Source organism: Podarcis muralis, chromosome 15 (genome assembly GCF_964188315.1).
Source record: "Podarcis muralis chromosome 15, rPodMur119.hap1.1, whole genome shotgun sequence".
NCBI lineage: Eukaryota > Metazoa > Chordata > Lepidosauria > Squamata > Lacertidae > Podarcis > Podarcis muralis.
This window is the reverse complement of record NC_135669.1, coordinates 30697568-30712593: the sequence shown is the minus strand read 5'-3', so window position 1 is coordinate 30712593 and position 15026 is coordinate 30697568. Positions and strand designations below refer to the sequence as shown.

Sequence of the window (15026 nt, the reverse complement as noted above, 5' to 3'; positions counted from 1 at the left end):
AGAGTTGGACGGGATTCTGAGGGTCATCTAGTCCAGCTACTAGATCATACATGCAATATGGAATAAGGCTCCATATTCTTTCACGGGATCCTGGGAAATGCTACTTCTCCCTGACCTCCCCGATCAAAAAATATCCTTATTATTTGGCTGAGAAGCTGTGACTTCTTGAGACGGGTCCATGTACTCTGGGACTAGTGGGCTTCCTTGATTTCTCTCCCAGACATTTGCGCAACGGGGCGGTGATTGCGCGCTGCAGTCAGCCGGAGATCAGCTGGTGGGGCTGGCGCAACGCTGATGACGAGTACCTCGTAACCTCCATCGCCAAAGCCTGTGCCTTGAACCCTGGACAGAGGCTGGCAGGGGGGACCCCGCACTCTGGGCTCAGCGACGGGAACGAGGCCTGTGATGCTGGTTTTGGTAAGTAAGGCAGGCATGTTCTCATCTCTCAACTTTTGCTGCTTAAATGCTGTATCGCCCTTCGGCAGAGTTTGGTCCCTTGACTATGATAGCATAGGCCTGGCCTTACTTCTAGTGTCTTCTTGAGGAGTGTGGTTAAAATTGTAGCCCCGGAATTCTCTTTAGTCCAGTCCCTGTTCCACATAGGAATTGTGCAAATAAAGCCACAAGCTGGTTTTCTGCTGAAAGGTTCTAGGAGGGCAGCTACTGCCAGAAGCTGGAAAGAAAGACTCCGAGATTATGATCCCAGTTAGCCACCTAAGAAGCAGATCATGAGAGCTGATAAGTCGTTTCCCCCCCCAGCTCTGCTTTGAACACACTGCAATTGGGAGTGTTGTGAGAGCACAGAGAGAAGGCTGCAAGCCAACCTCTGATTCCCTATCAAAACAGCTAATGGCCAGTGTAACGCCATTAATGGTTGCGCCTACAGTTTTTGTTTAAAGAGTGTAGTTCGTTGTCATCTCTTGTTATGCCTCTGACAGACTTGTGGAGTGCAGTTATACCCTTTCCTCATTACTTTATCCCTGAAAGCTGCTCTCTGTTTGCCACCTCCAATTTCTGCTTGAATTTCTCCTCCTTGAACACTTGTTCACAAGGCCCAAACCAGAAATAGTATTCTAGATATGGCAACATGTAATGCTTCTGAGAATTATGACTGCAAAGAAGGCAAAGGCTGCTTAGTTATCCTTTGTTGGTACTTTTGTTCAAGTTCACTCTGAGGCCGCTTTTTTATTTTTCTTCTGAATTCCATATTGCTGGGCAGATTGTATAGAATTAGGACATGGATCGGGAGATGGGAGACTGAACTGTCCTTTTTGCAGATTCATCTCTGACTGCGTGCTCAAGTGTGGAGAGTTCAGCGACACCTCAGAAGCTGCTGATCCTGGATGCCCGGTCCTACACTGCCGCCGTCGCCAACCGAGCTAAGGGAGGAGGCTGTGAATGTGAAGGTACGAGGGGCATTTGAGAACACAATAGGGGCACATGAGTCAAAGCCCCTAAGAGAAGTGCTGGTGTGGCTTTCTGCTCCCCAGCTCCCCAGCTCTGTGGTTGACTTGTCAGGAGGGGACGGGAGAGGAAAGGAGCATGTGCCCAGGGCAAATCCAACCTGTTTTGCCACAGCTGAGTCACAAGGTGTCCTTTTCAGAAAAGTCTCTGCAGCTATTCATTTATTCACTCACACACATGCTATTCTTTGTGAGTGGGTCGGCTGTAAGGCAGGTTGGAGGGTGCATCTGCGATGTGTGGTCAGATTTTAAGCATTCCTCCCATTATTCATGCCTCATTGTGGTTGGGTTATATAGGCTCATGTTAAAAACTTTGATATATGTAATTGCAACTCTGTAATTTGTTTTTTATATCGAATATGTTCCGTGTATGGTTCTCTTACTGTTTACATGTTTATGTGTTAGTTTGTGACAGATCAATAACAAATAGAATAAGATTTATTTATTTATTTATTTTTTGCGAGATATTTCCTTTGACAGCCAGCGTCAGCTTCCAGCTGACCCCCTCCCTTTCTGTGCTGTGTTTCAGAGTATTACCCAAACTGTGAAGTGGTGTTCATGGGGATGGCCAACATCCATTCCATCCGCAACAGCTTCCAGTACCTGCGGGCTGTCTGCAGTCAGATGCCAGACCCTAGCAAGTAAGTTCCAATCTGCGTTTTCAGTTGGTTAATGGGACTGATAGCTTTTAACTCCAATTTAGGGTGAGGTTTCTTCCCAGGGCCTCCTGATCAGGATGGGATAGCACAGGGGCACAGCCCAACACCTCCCCACCTGTGTTCAACCAAAGGCAAACTGTTCCAGAAGCTCTGCAAACGCCATCTTGGTAGTTAAGATCACCCCATAATTAACTGGTAGTTGTTGTAACAGTGAGCTCACATCTGTCTATATTCACTTGCTTTGATACAGGTTAATTGCCTTGCTTTGAAGTTCTCCTTATCTGGGCGGTTTGGAGTGCTGGGCTCTGAGCCCAGAAGGGGAGCTGACCTGTAAGATTTGGGTATTTGCCACCTATGCCCTCATCTGGTCAGGTGAAGTGATGAGAGGTCCTTGGGCACGGGCAAGGCATCTTCTTGCTGAGGTGTCTGTCCCACGTCTGTAAAAGGTTGGGAGACCTGGCAGGTTGATTTGCTGTAAGTCTGCACCTTCTTTAATAAAGCCCTAGAACTGGCCGTTCTGTTGTTTTTTGACATCCTTCTTTGGTTATCCCTGCACCCAGCCACTCCCACAAGCCCTCCTTTGGGCTTGTGGCTCAGAACATCACCCCATTCATCCTTCCAGCAACCATGAGAATTTGAGAGGAGGTGATTGTTCCAGGGTCACATGGTGAGCTTCATGGCCGAGCATGGATTTGAACCCAGGGCTTGACAGTCTCTCCACTATGTCTCAGTGTCTCTCTGGTTTTGTTTTGTTTTGTTTTTGGTTTTTTTTGCAGGGCAGGGGGATCTTATCTGGCCACTCTCTTCCTAGCTGCTCTGCTTTCTCTTGCCTCCTTTCCACCCCACAGGGCAATGACCTCAATATTGATAGCTGCTCTCTCTGCCCCTGCCTTTTCTGCTGTGTCTTTTTAGGCCAGCTTCATCACATCACTCTTCTTTTCCCCTGTTGCCATGGAAATGTTTCCTCCTAGCTTATTGAGGGCCAGCAGTCTGAAGAGCAGGAGGGAGCTTTCTCTGTTTCCTTGTGCTGCTGCTGGTTGCCAGCAGCTGCAGCAAGTGCATGTCATGTCCTTGGTAAGGAGCTTTCTCCTTGGAAAAGGTGGCATCTGCTGTCGATCTCTCTGTGGATCCTCACTTTCCAACCCTTGACGCAGGGGAGGGGAGCTTCAGGTTGGAAGGTGTGCGACCTTCCAAGGGCCATATGGGGACAAATTGGAAAGTGGGTGGAGCAATGAATATAATTAGTACCTTTGTACAGTAGGAAAGTGTCTAAACACATTTCTACACATCTCTCCATCCTCCCTGCAGGCAAGGCAAGAGGCATGAACAGGGAAGGGCAGGAGTGGGCTAGGATAGCAGTTCAGGGTGTAGGTTGGGGGCAGCTAGTTAAAAACTATCAAGACTGTTGGATCTGATGCAAGGCCAGTCTGGTCCTGCATCTGAAAACCCGCCCCTGCGGACAACCAACTTTGTGGGCTCTGATGAGGGTGCTACTGATTGAGAGAGAAGAGGAGGCATTTCTGGATGAAGCAGGTCATGGAGACAACTGATAGGACAGGGCCGAGGGGTGGTTGTCAGCTAGAGCGCCACATTCCCTTGTGAGCCACATTCCGGGGGTCACAGCCCAGTGGTGGCTGGGAGCAGAGGCAGAAGTGGGTAGGGCAATGGATATGACTCTTCCCTTTCTACACTAGCGGCTTCCAGCCATGCAACAGCCAGAAGCAGGATCACAGTTCAAGGACATGTTCCATTTGGGCAAAAGCAGCCAAGGAGGGAGAGGAGCTGGGCCAGTGACGGAGGGTGGCTGTGTGAGAGGGAGGGTGGCTGAGAAAGAGAAGGGGGTAGCATGGGGAGAGTGAGGGCTGAATTGAGGGGCCTGGAGAGCAGTTGCTCCCCGCCCCCGTTCTGAGGGTTCCCCATGGCTCCCTTAGATCTGTCAGAAGCATAATGTTCTCCCATTCCTGTATCCCTTTCCAGCTGGCTGTCGGCTCTGGAGAGCACCAAGTGGCTGCAGCACCTTTCTGTCATGCTGAAGGCAGCTGTGTTGGTCTCCAATGCTGTTGACCGAGAGGGGCGCCCTGTGCTGGTTCACTGCTCAGACGGCTGGGACAGGACCCCACAGATTGTCACCCTGGCAAAGATCCTTCTGGACCCTTACTACCGGACAATGGAGGTATCATGTCTCTTTTGCCTGTTAACATAAGATGAAAGGGCAGTTTCAGGAGAACCTGACCTGGGTGGGTGGGGCATTCTCTTTCTTTGCCCTCTTTATATAATAGTCCAAAGTGGACAACCTATTCTCATGCTTCTCCCAAGTCCTCTATGTCTCTTTTTTCCAACTGATAGGGCAGTCTCTCACAGGAGGCAATGAGCTTTCACCTTGTTATCTCTTCTGGAACAAGCTTGTGCCTTTCTGTGAAATTAAAAAGAGTTTACTTTTTTTATTTTGGAGTGTTACCCAATCAAGAAAGTAGGACATCATCGGCCATATAAAGTTGGTCGGATAAATGGTTCTTCATATTATTTTTAGATAGGCACACAGCACCTTACAGGATGAGAATAGTCAGGACCCTGCCCTCAAGGAGCTTACAATCTAAAACAAACAATGTGGAAGATAAAAGGAAGCTGGTGGGGGAAGGGGAGATGGGGACAGCAAGGGAAGAAAGTGGGCAAATACAGTAACATGGAGTTAGACTTCCTACATTTCAGGGGGTTGGACCAGATGGCCCTTGGTGTCGCTCCCAACTCTCCAGTTCAAGGAATAGGTGAGTTTTGAGTTGGGATCTGACGAGTGAGAGAAGGCACTGCACAATTTGCCTAGGAAAAGTGCTCCAAGCATACAAAGCAGCAAGGAAGAATGGACATTGTTGTATTTGGAATCAAGGGATTTTTCTGGTGGCCCAGCTGGGACTAAAGATCACAGGAAGCGATCTAATGGAAAGGAGAGCAGAAGAATGGGGTAGGGCAAGGCTGTGGAGAACTTTCAAGGTCGGAAGCTGCCTTATAGTAAGTCAGGGCACTAGTCTGTCTTCCTCAGTATTGTCTATTGGCAGTGGTGGCTCTCCAGAGTTTCAAACAGGGAGTCTCATCCAGCCCTACCTGGGGATTGAACCTGGGACTTACTGTGAGTGCTCTACTGCTGAACTATAGCCGCTGAGCTAAGGCAAGGGGTTGTGCAGGAAACACCAGTGAGGGGATATGAGGAGGAATGTTACAATCTGAGGAATGACTTTGGCAGCCTTGAAGCTTCCTGCCCCTTCATTGTGGGCTGCCCAGTGGGTCTACGGCGGTGACATTTCTCTCCTTCCTCTTGGCAGGGTTTCCAGGTGCTGGTTGAATCAGACTGGCTGGATTATGGCCACAAGTTTGGGGATCGCTGTGGACACCAGGAGAAGGCGGAGGATCAGAACGAGCAGTGCCCCGTTTTCCTGCAGTGGCTGGATTCTGTCCACCAGTTGCTTAAGCAGTTCCCCTGCCTTTTTGAGTTCAATGAAGCTTTCTTGGTAAGAGAGAGCCTGCAACAGCCTAGGGAGGGGCAAATCACAGTAGACCCATCATTTTATCACAGGCTGATCTTTCTAATGGGAGAGTCAAGATGGCTCACAAGAGCTTAGTTCAAAGAATAAATCATGCATTCATTCATCATTTTATTTGTACAGCATCCTGCTTTTGTTGGAGAGAGAAGTTTGGAAGAGAGATTCTTACTCTTTCATAGCAGAGTTAGCACAATGGTGATTGCTCCAAGGATGTTGAAACTTGGTGCCCTTATCCACCTTTAAATAAACAATCCCCATGAGAATACTTAGGCTAGAATAAATCAGACACTTAGCTTACAGAGTTTCCAGAAGGCCCTTCTCTAAGTCCCACCACCCTCGCAGGCATGCTTGGTGGGAGGGAACTTTCTCAGTGGCAATTCCCAGGCTTTGGAACTCCATTCCTAGAGAAGCCAGAATGACTCTGTCATTGTCCTTCCACCAGCAGCTGAAGACTGTTCCATTCCAACAGTCCTTTCAGGAAAGGGCCTTCAACAGGGCTGTGCTCTTTGACTACCTGTATTTTAAGAGATTAAATGTTTATATTCTTTTAATTCTATCAGAGTTTAATTACCTTTTAACTATAATTTTTATATGTTTTAGGTTGCTTGTATTTTATCTGTGTTCTTTTCATTTGTGTAAGCTGCCTTGAAACCCTATCCGGGGAAAAGACAGGATAAATAATAATAATCAAAGAATATCAGATATTAATAATAAGAAATAATTTGAGAATGAAGAGTTCAAATTGCGTAAAATAGTACATCACAGTTTTCCCTTTCTTCATGCAACACACTTTCTCCTGCCCTTGACAGCAGGTAGGCTGGTCCAGTCATTAGTTTCAGTTGTACTTTAATCATGAGCATCTGAAGTGTGAGCGCACAGGGCCAAGAATACTCCAGGTAGTTTCCAAATATAAGTCTATAAACATTTATTTCTCATATATTTATTTCTACCGACCGTGTCCTGAGACACCTTGCAGTGTATATATATTTTTTTAATAACACAGAAGCATGAAAAGCGTTCTTCCGGAGATGGGCTCATGCAAGCTTTAACCCAAAGCCCTTCCTGTCATCTCCTCCAGGTGAAATTGGTGCAGCACACCTACTCCTGCCTTTATGGGACCTTCCTGGGGAACAGTCCCTGTGAGCGCGAGATCCACAACATCGCCAAGCGCACCTGCTCAGTCTGGTCCCTCTTGAGAGCCGGCAACAAGAACTTCCACAACCTGCTCTACATGCCTGGTAGCGAACAGGTGAGTGGGATTCCCACCCCTGGTGCTGGAGGAGGGGGAGGTGTCCTGCCCTGACTGAGCTTGCTTTTCTCCACCTTCCATGGCAGGTGCTGCACCCCGTATGCCATGTGCGAGCACTGCACCTCTGGACGGCTGTGTATCTCCCGGCATCCTCCCCGTGCCCCCTTGGAGAAGAGGGCATGGACCTCTACCTGCCTTCTGGATCCCAAAGCCAGGAGTTTAGCAGCAGGTCTCTTGACAGGTAGGATAAAGTGACCCTTGTCTTGTGAGTTGCACCAGGGTTTCTAAGGATGCCTGCTTGCATTAGCTGTGGTTTCTGCATTGTAAAGGGTGGGACCAGATGACCCTTTGGGTCCCTTCAAACACTACAATTCTATGATTCTAGGTCTAGAGCATAGCTCAAATTTTGCCACATATTTTCCATTTCCACTATATACAGTGGGTCTTGTCCAAGGGAAGGTTCTGGTGCTTTCAACCTACTTTGTATTCCATCACATTATCCACTTGTATATTCTGACATTCCCCACTGCCCTAAAAAATCTTGGAAGAGTTGTTAATGTCAGTGCTTATCAAGAACCTGACATTTAAATCTAACACACCAAGAAAGGATGCTTCTACGCATGTGGTGATTTCTTTACTGTTTTTTTCAAAGCTTTGGAGAAAGGACCATATAAGATACATTTTGAAATGCCAAGGTGCATTGTAAGGATTGAATGCCTCTTATCCAAATGGTTGCTGAGGGTCCCCTCAACCTGTTCATCCTGAGATACACAGTCGTAACTGCTGTGTACTGAGCATTAACATCAAAGAAAGAGACCATTAGAAACAGTGAGGCCTCTGAAGCCCTTCGGAAAATATCTAGGTTTTTCTCCATTGGCCATAAACACTTGACGTGGGGCCAGAGACTAGTTGGCAGACTTTCAGGTAGTGAGGACAGGCTCTGGCCACTTGGCTGCTTGCGTCCATGGTGAACCCATATCCTGTTTCAGGCCCTACAAGGGCCTCCACGGGCAGAGAGAGATCATTCTCTCCAGTGCCTAAGGTTTCCTTTTGTGGTTCCAGATTACCAAAGACCAGATCTATGGACGATCTTCTTTCTGCCTGCGATCCCAGCAGCTTGCTGACCCGCACATCAAGTGATCCGAACCTGAACAACCACTGTCAGGATGTCAGGGTCAGCCTGGAGCCCAGGCATCCTGGTGCTGAGGAGACGGCAGCTGGCAAAGAGAGTGTGGGAGAGGAACCTCCCCAGGTGCCTCCACAGCAGCAGGAAGAAAAAGAAGTGCGCCCCTTGCCTGTTGCCAGCGATGGGAACTCTGAAAACAACAGAACTGAACAGCCACAGACATCACAAGACCATAGAGGGTCTCAGCAATTAAATGGTGTATCTCCCAAGGTAGAAACTGTAAGTCCAGAAGCAGTGGAAGGTCCCTGCCCCACTCAAAACGCTTCTCAGTTGACAAAGCCTTTGGGGGAAGTGACTGGAACGGATGAGCAGCTTGGAAAGTTCCTCTGCAACGATGCAAAAGACGTTGGCCTGGAATCTAACGGCCCCTTGGACCTTGCAGAGCCCTGCTGCCCTGACACCTCCCTCCAGCCTTCAGTGGGTGGCCCCCGTTGGATTCCACCAGCTCCGAGTGTTCCAAGGCAGGATGCTCCTGGATGCCGGAAGGAGGAGGAGGACGGCAAGAGTGGCCGCGTCAGGCATGGGGAAGAGGGCAGCCAGACAGGGAAGGCTCAGCTGGAGTTGTGGCGGAAAGGGATCTCTCAGAGCCAGACGAGCGAATTTTCTTTCCTAGGAGCCAGCTGGGACAGCTTTCAGGGAATGGGGACGTCGCTTCCCGGAGGTGACGTGGGTCCCCGGCGGCTCCTCTCTTATGGCTGCTGCAACAAGAGGCTGAGCAGCAGGCACTTCTGGGCCTCTGGACTGTGCCTCAGTGGTCAGTGGCCTTTGAAAGAGAGTGCAAAGCCCCCTGGCTGCTCCAGCCACTCCGGCACCCACTGCGCAGGCTATGCTGGGAAGTCCAGCAAGGTGTGGCTCCCTTGCCATCTGAAGCAGGCCCTCGGCTCCAAGCACGCACCACCAAGCAGCCCCTCCCCAGTGCCTCCACTCTACCTAGACGACGACGGGCTCCCCTTCCCAACAGACGTGATCCAGCACAGGCTGCGGCAGATCGAGGCCACCTACAAGCAGGAGGTTGAGCAACTACGCAGGCAGGTGCGGGAGCTGCAGCTCAGGCTGGACATTCGCCATTGCTACCCGCCTCCAGCTGAACCGCAAATGGACTACGAAGACGACTTCGTAAGTGACGGCTTGCGGGTGTGGTTTCTTCAGCAGCCCCTGGGGAAGGCATGCAATCATTTAATTGTAGATGGGAGGAGTTGAAAGGTCATCAACAACACACCTGCCTCAGAGGCATCTCTGTCTCCTAGTGGGTTCCAAGCAGAACATAGCTACAAAGCTGTGAGGTTCTGGTGGAGCAGATAAGGCGTACACGCTGCCAGATTCCATTCACATAGTTCTGAGAATCATTTGTTCCTTGCTTGCGTCTCCTCTTGTCTCCCCCTCTCTTCCCACAGAGGCATTCCAGAATTCCCCAGTCTCCCACTCCACTGTTCTGTTGGTGGAAGAGGGTCTGTAGCTCAGTGGGGGAGCTCATGATTTGCTTGTGGGAGTCCCATCTAGGTTCCATTTCTGGAAACTCCAGTTATAAAAAGATCAGGCAGCTGTTATGGGAAGGACCCTCTGCTTAAGACTCTGGAGAAGTGCTACTGGTTACAGTAGATACTGGGGTAGATGGGACAGTTGGCTTGACCTGATACAAGGCAGCTTCCGATGCCCCTGTGAGCGTAATTATTCCCAACTCACTATTAGAGGATACTGAGGTTTCAGGGGGAGGTGGAAATGTGTGTGGTATGTAACAGATTAGCTAATGGCTGTCGTGGCCTTCCTTGCAGACCTGCCTCAAGGAATCGGATGGCAGTGAAAATGAGGACTTCTACTCTGACCACAGTGAAGACTGTCTATCTGAAGCAAGCTGGGAGCCTGTCGATAAAAGGGAAACTGAGGTTTGTTGCATCTCCTTAGTTGGCTAGCATGACATGGGAAGCAGCTGCATGGCTGACATGAGTAGCATGACATGGGAAGCTCAGTATTTCCATTATTATTTTTGTGTGTGTGTGTCTGCTATTGCCCCATCCTAGATTTGGTGTTACAAACTCTCTTGCATTTCACTATATCTGGATGTATTAAGGGTTTAATGAACTGTATTTCTAGAAGTACCCCTTATTTGTCTACTCTGGACTTCCTAACTGGATGTCCTTCATATGTTTTGGACTGCAACTCCTATTATCTTTGACCAATGGCTGTGTTTACTGAGGCTGATGGGAGTGCTAGTTCAAAACTTGTGGAGGCACCAGGATGGGGAATGCCAGTCTACTCCAAGGAGCAATTACTCTCTGACATCCTTTCTGATGCTTGAAAACTCAGCATTCTTCCTATTTCTAGAGAAAACATTCATTTTATCGTTTGCTTTTTCCCATCCTAAACTGTCAATGTGGCCCCTTTCTGAATTGTTTCCTGTGTGTCAAACACTTTTCTGAAACTGGAAGTGCTGGAAACACAGAACTCCAAGCAAAGCTTTCAAATGTGCCAAGTAAATTCTGCTCCCTGACTCTGTATACGAATATCCTTCTAACCAACAGATACACACTGTGATTTCTCTGCAGGTCACTCGCTGGGTTCCAGACCACATGGCCTCACACTGCTTTAACTGTGACTGTGAGTTCTGGTTAGCCAAACGCAGGCACCACTGCAGGTAACGCTTAGCAACTGCTATGACTCTTCCTCGTCAGTTGTCTGTTTTATTTTTCTTCCCCTCAGTTCAGTAACTACATCTCAAATGTTCATGGTGAATAGAATTTTGAGAAGGACTGGGCAGCAGATTCCCCACTGGAGAGCAGGAGGAATGGTTTCTTTCCTGGCAAGGATGGGACGGTCGGCCAGTGTTATTGCCAACCCTTTGCTTAAATGCTTGGAAGAGTGTAGAGTGTTTTGCTCTCAGGAAATTAACAAAGATGTTTACTACATCAGTATTTTTAGATTACATCCTTTATACTTAAAAATTGTATAAACAGTTTGCCTGATGTTATGCTTTTACAAGGTGAAAAATTGGATAATGAATATTCCTAGAAAAGCCATTCTTAAAACTCTGTGGGGTTACAATCCACTAAGTCCTGTTTGTTTTGTGTGTTTTTTTTTGCTGGTGACAGCATTTTCCTGAAAGTACTAAATCAGTGCCTTAACAAGACTGTAGTATTAATAAGCAAGATAAAATAATAGGTATATAAGAAGAGAGCTCTGCTGGTTCAGACCTAGGGGTGGAGGGATGTCTGTGTCTGTTTTGCATGTGTTCATTCATAAGACCATTTTGTCCTTCTTTCCAAGCAGTTTTGTCTGCTGCTTTCTAGACATGGGTCCAAGTGGTTTTGCCTTTGCCTCAGGGCTTCCCCCTGGAAAACCCACTCCTTTAGTGTTAAGTCAGAACAAATGTTTGTTCCGATTCAGCAATAAACCACAAGTTTCCCTGGGGGAAAGTGGTGGGGCACACGGATGTGTGGCTGAGCCCCTAGCACCAAATGTTGCAGCCTCTTCTTGAAGTGGAGTTGCTCCATCCGCTTGATCAATTTGGTTTCCCTTTTCTGAACCTTTTCCAGCCCTTAAATATCCTTTCTAGGCGTGGCGAACAGAATTGTACACAAGTGTGGCTGCACTGTAGAATTCCATAAAGCATTACAGTATTGGCAGTTTTATTTTCAGCCCCTTTGCTAACGACCCCTAACATGGCGTTCACCTTTTTCACAGCTGCCACACACTAGGTCGACATTTTCATTGAGCTATCTACTACAACGCCAAGATCCTTTTCCTGGTCAGTCACCACTTGCTCAGACCCCATCAGTGTATACAGAATCATAGTATTGTAGGGTTGGAAGGGACCCAAGGATCACCTGGTGCAACCCTCTGCCATGTGTAGTTAAGAATTTTTTTGGCCCAATGTATAGAAAGTACAGGTACGTTGGCATACATGGGGAAGTGAGAGGCCTTACAGAAAGGGGAAAAAGTTGGAAAGGGCAAAGATGGAATTCTGTGAGGAGATAGTTGAGTACTGTAAGCAGAGCTGAAATGGAAAGCTTGGAGGACAAAATGGGAGTGGGGATGAAAGGTTTCTGAGCAGGAGTTGTGGGCTAAATCAGCTGTCAGTGCTTTAGCCCAGCTTTATGTGAACATATAAAGCTGAAGGTCTTTCCCAGCCCCACTGAGATGCCAAGGACTGAACCTGGCACTTCCTGCATTCAAATATGTCCTCTGCCGCTGAGCTATGGGCACTCCCTGCAAGCAACTGCTCTTCCATTCCCACTTATAAGCCAAAAAGTAGTGCATAGCAGATGTAAGAATCTCTGGTTAATTCATGCTATATTCCCAGTGCCCCCACAGGAGAGTCTGTTCCTTAGGCCACAGGGGCTACTGAAGAACCACAGTGCAGCAGAATACCTGGGGTTGCTTGGATGACATTGTCTGATCCATTACTGTGCCAAACAAGATAACAGAAGCCCCTTCTCTTTAGACAAGATCCTCCCCATTCCAGACCACTTTGGCTCCAGGGTGACAGCTGTCCTTGTGTTCTTTTACTCCTTGCCCAGGAATTGTGGGAACGTGTTCTGTGCCAGCTGCTGCCACCTGAAGCTGCCCATTCCTGATCAGCAGCTCTATGACCCGGTCCTCGTCTGCAACACCTGTTACGATCACATCCAGGTATCCCGTGCCAGGGAACTTATGAGCCAGCATCTGAAGAAGCCCATTGCCACCGCTTCTAGCTGAACGCCAGCAGAGGAAAACTTGTCAAGGCCTGGCCTTTTCAACTTGCAGACTGGAAGGAAAGGGGAGGGGCTGCCTCTGCTGCAGCTGAGGAGGTCGGTAGCGCAGCACTTGATCACCAAGCCTTGTATGCACTGTTGGCGATTTCCCCCACTTGGTGCCCCGTGTATTGGAGATGAGGAAATTGGATTAAAGAGTGTGATATGGCCCACCTCATGGTACTGTTTGTGGTCTGAAGACCTGAGGCTAAATCGGAGACCGCGGTGTCTTTACTTCAGAGGGCTGGCGAGGGATGTGGTGCAGATTACAACTGCCTTGTTCCCAAAAGCAATAGGAAGGTATGATCAGAACCAGACCCTCTTCTCCCCCACCTCACAAAGGCAGGCAGGTTGACTTGTGCAAGGAAGAAGAAGACTGCAGCCTCAGAGTTGTACATCTGCAGGAGCTCACTCTGGCTGTGTCTGTCACGTCTCAGTTGTGTTCGGCTTGCCAACCACTTCCCTGAGTGGCTCAAGGCCAGCACTAGTACAAAAAGCAGGAGCTGGGGTGGGGACTTCCATACTAAGCAGAGCATCTCTCTCTCTGTCCCTTCCCTGTGTCCCTTCAGGGAGTAAGACTCTTTGCCCCGGCAGCTGGGCTGTTGCTTGTGGAAAGCAGTTAAGTTTGGCTTGCTATACACTTCCTGCCCTCTGTGGGTTTTGGGCAGCCAGTTCCCGCCTGGCGTCTTCGCAGGAGACACCTCGAGCCTCCCTCGATCTACACCACAGTGTGTCATTCTCCTCCACTCCTTATTGCTGCACTTGTGTCTATTTCTGGTTGCTCTTTTATCCTGAAAACCTGGTGCCTGGAGGGGGCAGTCTGTGTAGGTTTTCTTTACCTCCTGGAATGTGCTGTTTATAGTGTGCTTGAGGGTTTCAGTCCAAAATGCTGCTAATGTTATTTCTCTCTGCACTTAAAAACTGTAGTCTGGAGAACAAAAGTGGGGGGTGGGGGTGGGAGGGAGGGAGGGAGGGAAGAATGCCAATTTCACAAATGGGAGGCGGCGAACACTTTCAGACAGGGACTTCCTGTTCCTGTCACTCAAGAAGCTGCAAGGGGTAATATAAAAGGCCATCATCATCATCACCACCTTCACAAAACTGCTCTCCAGCTCATTCTGACATCAATAAACCCCCTTGTTGGAAATGTCTCTCTTGATTTATAGATGCTTCACTTCAGTGACTGTATCAATTACTTTCCCCTAATACTTTCTCTTCCATCCAAACGAGCACTTACATGCTTTACAAAAGGGGAGTGAGATGCGGCCAACATTTCCACAGCTTTTCATGAGCGCAATGTTCATGATCACTTTTTACTGAAGTGTAGTACATCTGCAGGGGGGTTTGTAGAGTGAACAGGATTGTGAGGGTTTCTTCCAGCTGCTCCAAGAGCTCTCAGATGCTCCACCAATAGGCTGGGCCAAGACATCTTGTCTCAAGAATGCGAAAATACTGCCCTCTCCACACTCAGATTGCATTCTTGCCAGCAGTCTATTCCTGGCTGATTTTTTTTTTTATAAAAAAAACTTTCAGTGAAGTTAGTGGTTCTGTCTACCTTATTCTTTCTTCCACATTTCAGCTTGCTTTTGGTCATAAGCCTAAAAGCCAGCATCATCCTCTGACACTGGATCTCCTTGAGTTGCCCTGTGGCCTCTTTCAAGGAGCAAAAAAACACACCACACACCTCATATTGCTAAAAGGTGGGATCTCCAATTTTGCCATATTCTGAGCTTTGTCCATGTGAAGTGATGGAAATAGGAGGAAGAGTTCAGGTTTGGTTCCAACTCATTTGCACAGATGTTGAACAAAAATCCGAAAACAGAAGTAGAATAAGACCCTTCCAAGTCATGGTTAATCAAAACTGCTTTCAGCTCTCATGAATTTGTGTCACTGTCTTCAGGCAAAAAACAACTCCAAAATCAGATCAATAGCTTTGTGACAGGCAATGTGCTGTAAGAAATTCAATACAGTTGAATAAAATCTCTATATTAGTGCTGCTTTGTTGGACCGTTTTATTTAATCATGAGTGAATGAATGATCTTCCTGGAGCCTTTCCTAGAGGAGGATATAACCGGGGCTGCTCTGTTTCTCCTAGGTGAAAAAATGGCTTTTCAAAAGAAAAGGTTGGTGGTTAACAGCTTGGAGAGGGCCCTTAATTTAACTGTGTCAAGAGCAGGCTGGGATCAGTGCCATTATGGACTCCACA

The 15026-nt window shown here is 48.1% G+C and overlaps 1 protein-coding gene across 2 annotated transcripts in view; it reads left to right on the top strand.

Annotated features, from left to right (window-relative positions):
• MTMR4 (myotubularin related protein 4) overlaps positions 1-14813 on the top strand; it is a 53017-nt gene extending 38204 nt beyond the window's left edge. For both annotated transcript variants that reach the window (XM_028708231.2, XM_028708230.2), the window contains 11 exons: positions 221-417; positions 1278-1406; positions 1993-2104; positions 4100-4295; positions 5440-5625; positions 6737-6907; positions 6994-7148; positions 7970-9209; positions 9866-9976; positions 10637-10725; positions 12608-14813. In XM_028708231.2, coding sequence (XP_028564064.2) covers positions 221-417; positions 1278-1406; positions 1993-2104; positions 4100-4295; positions 5440-5625; positions 6737-6907; positions 6994-7148; positions 7970-9209; positions 9866-9976; positions 10637-10725; positions 12608-12785 — 2764 coding nt within the window. In that variant the 3' untranslated portion in view covers positions 12786-14813. The remainder of the gene's footprint in view (positions 1-220; positions 418-1277; positions 1407-1992; positions 2105-4099; positions 4296-5439; positions 5626-6736; positions 6908-6993; positions 7149-7969; positions 9210-9865; positions 9977-10636; positions 10726-12607) is intronic.
• Positions 14814-15026: the final 213 nt, after the last annotated feature.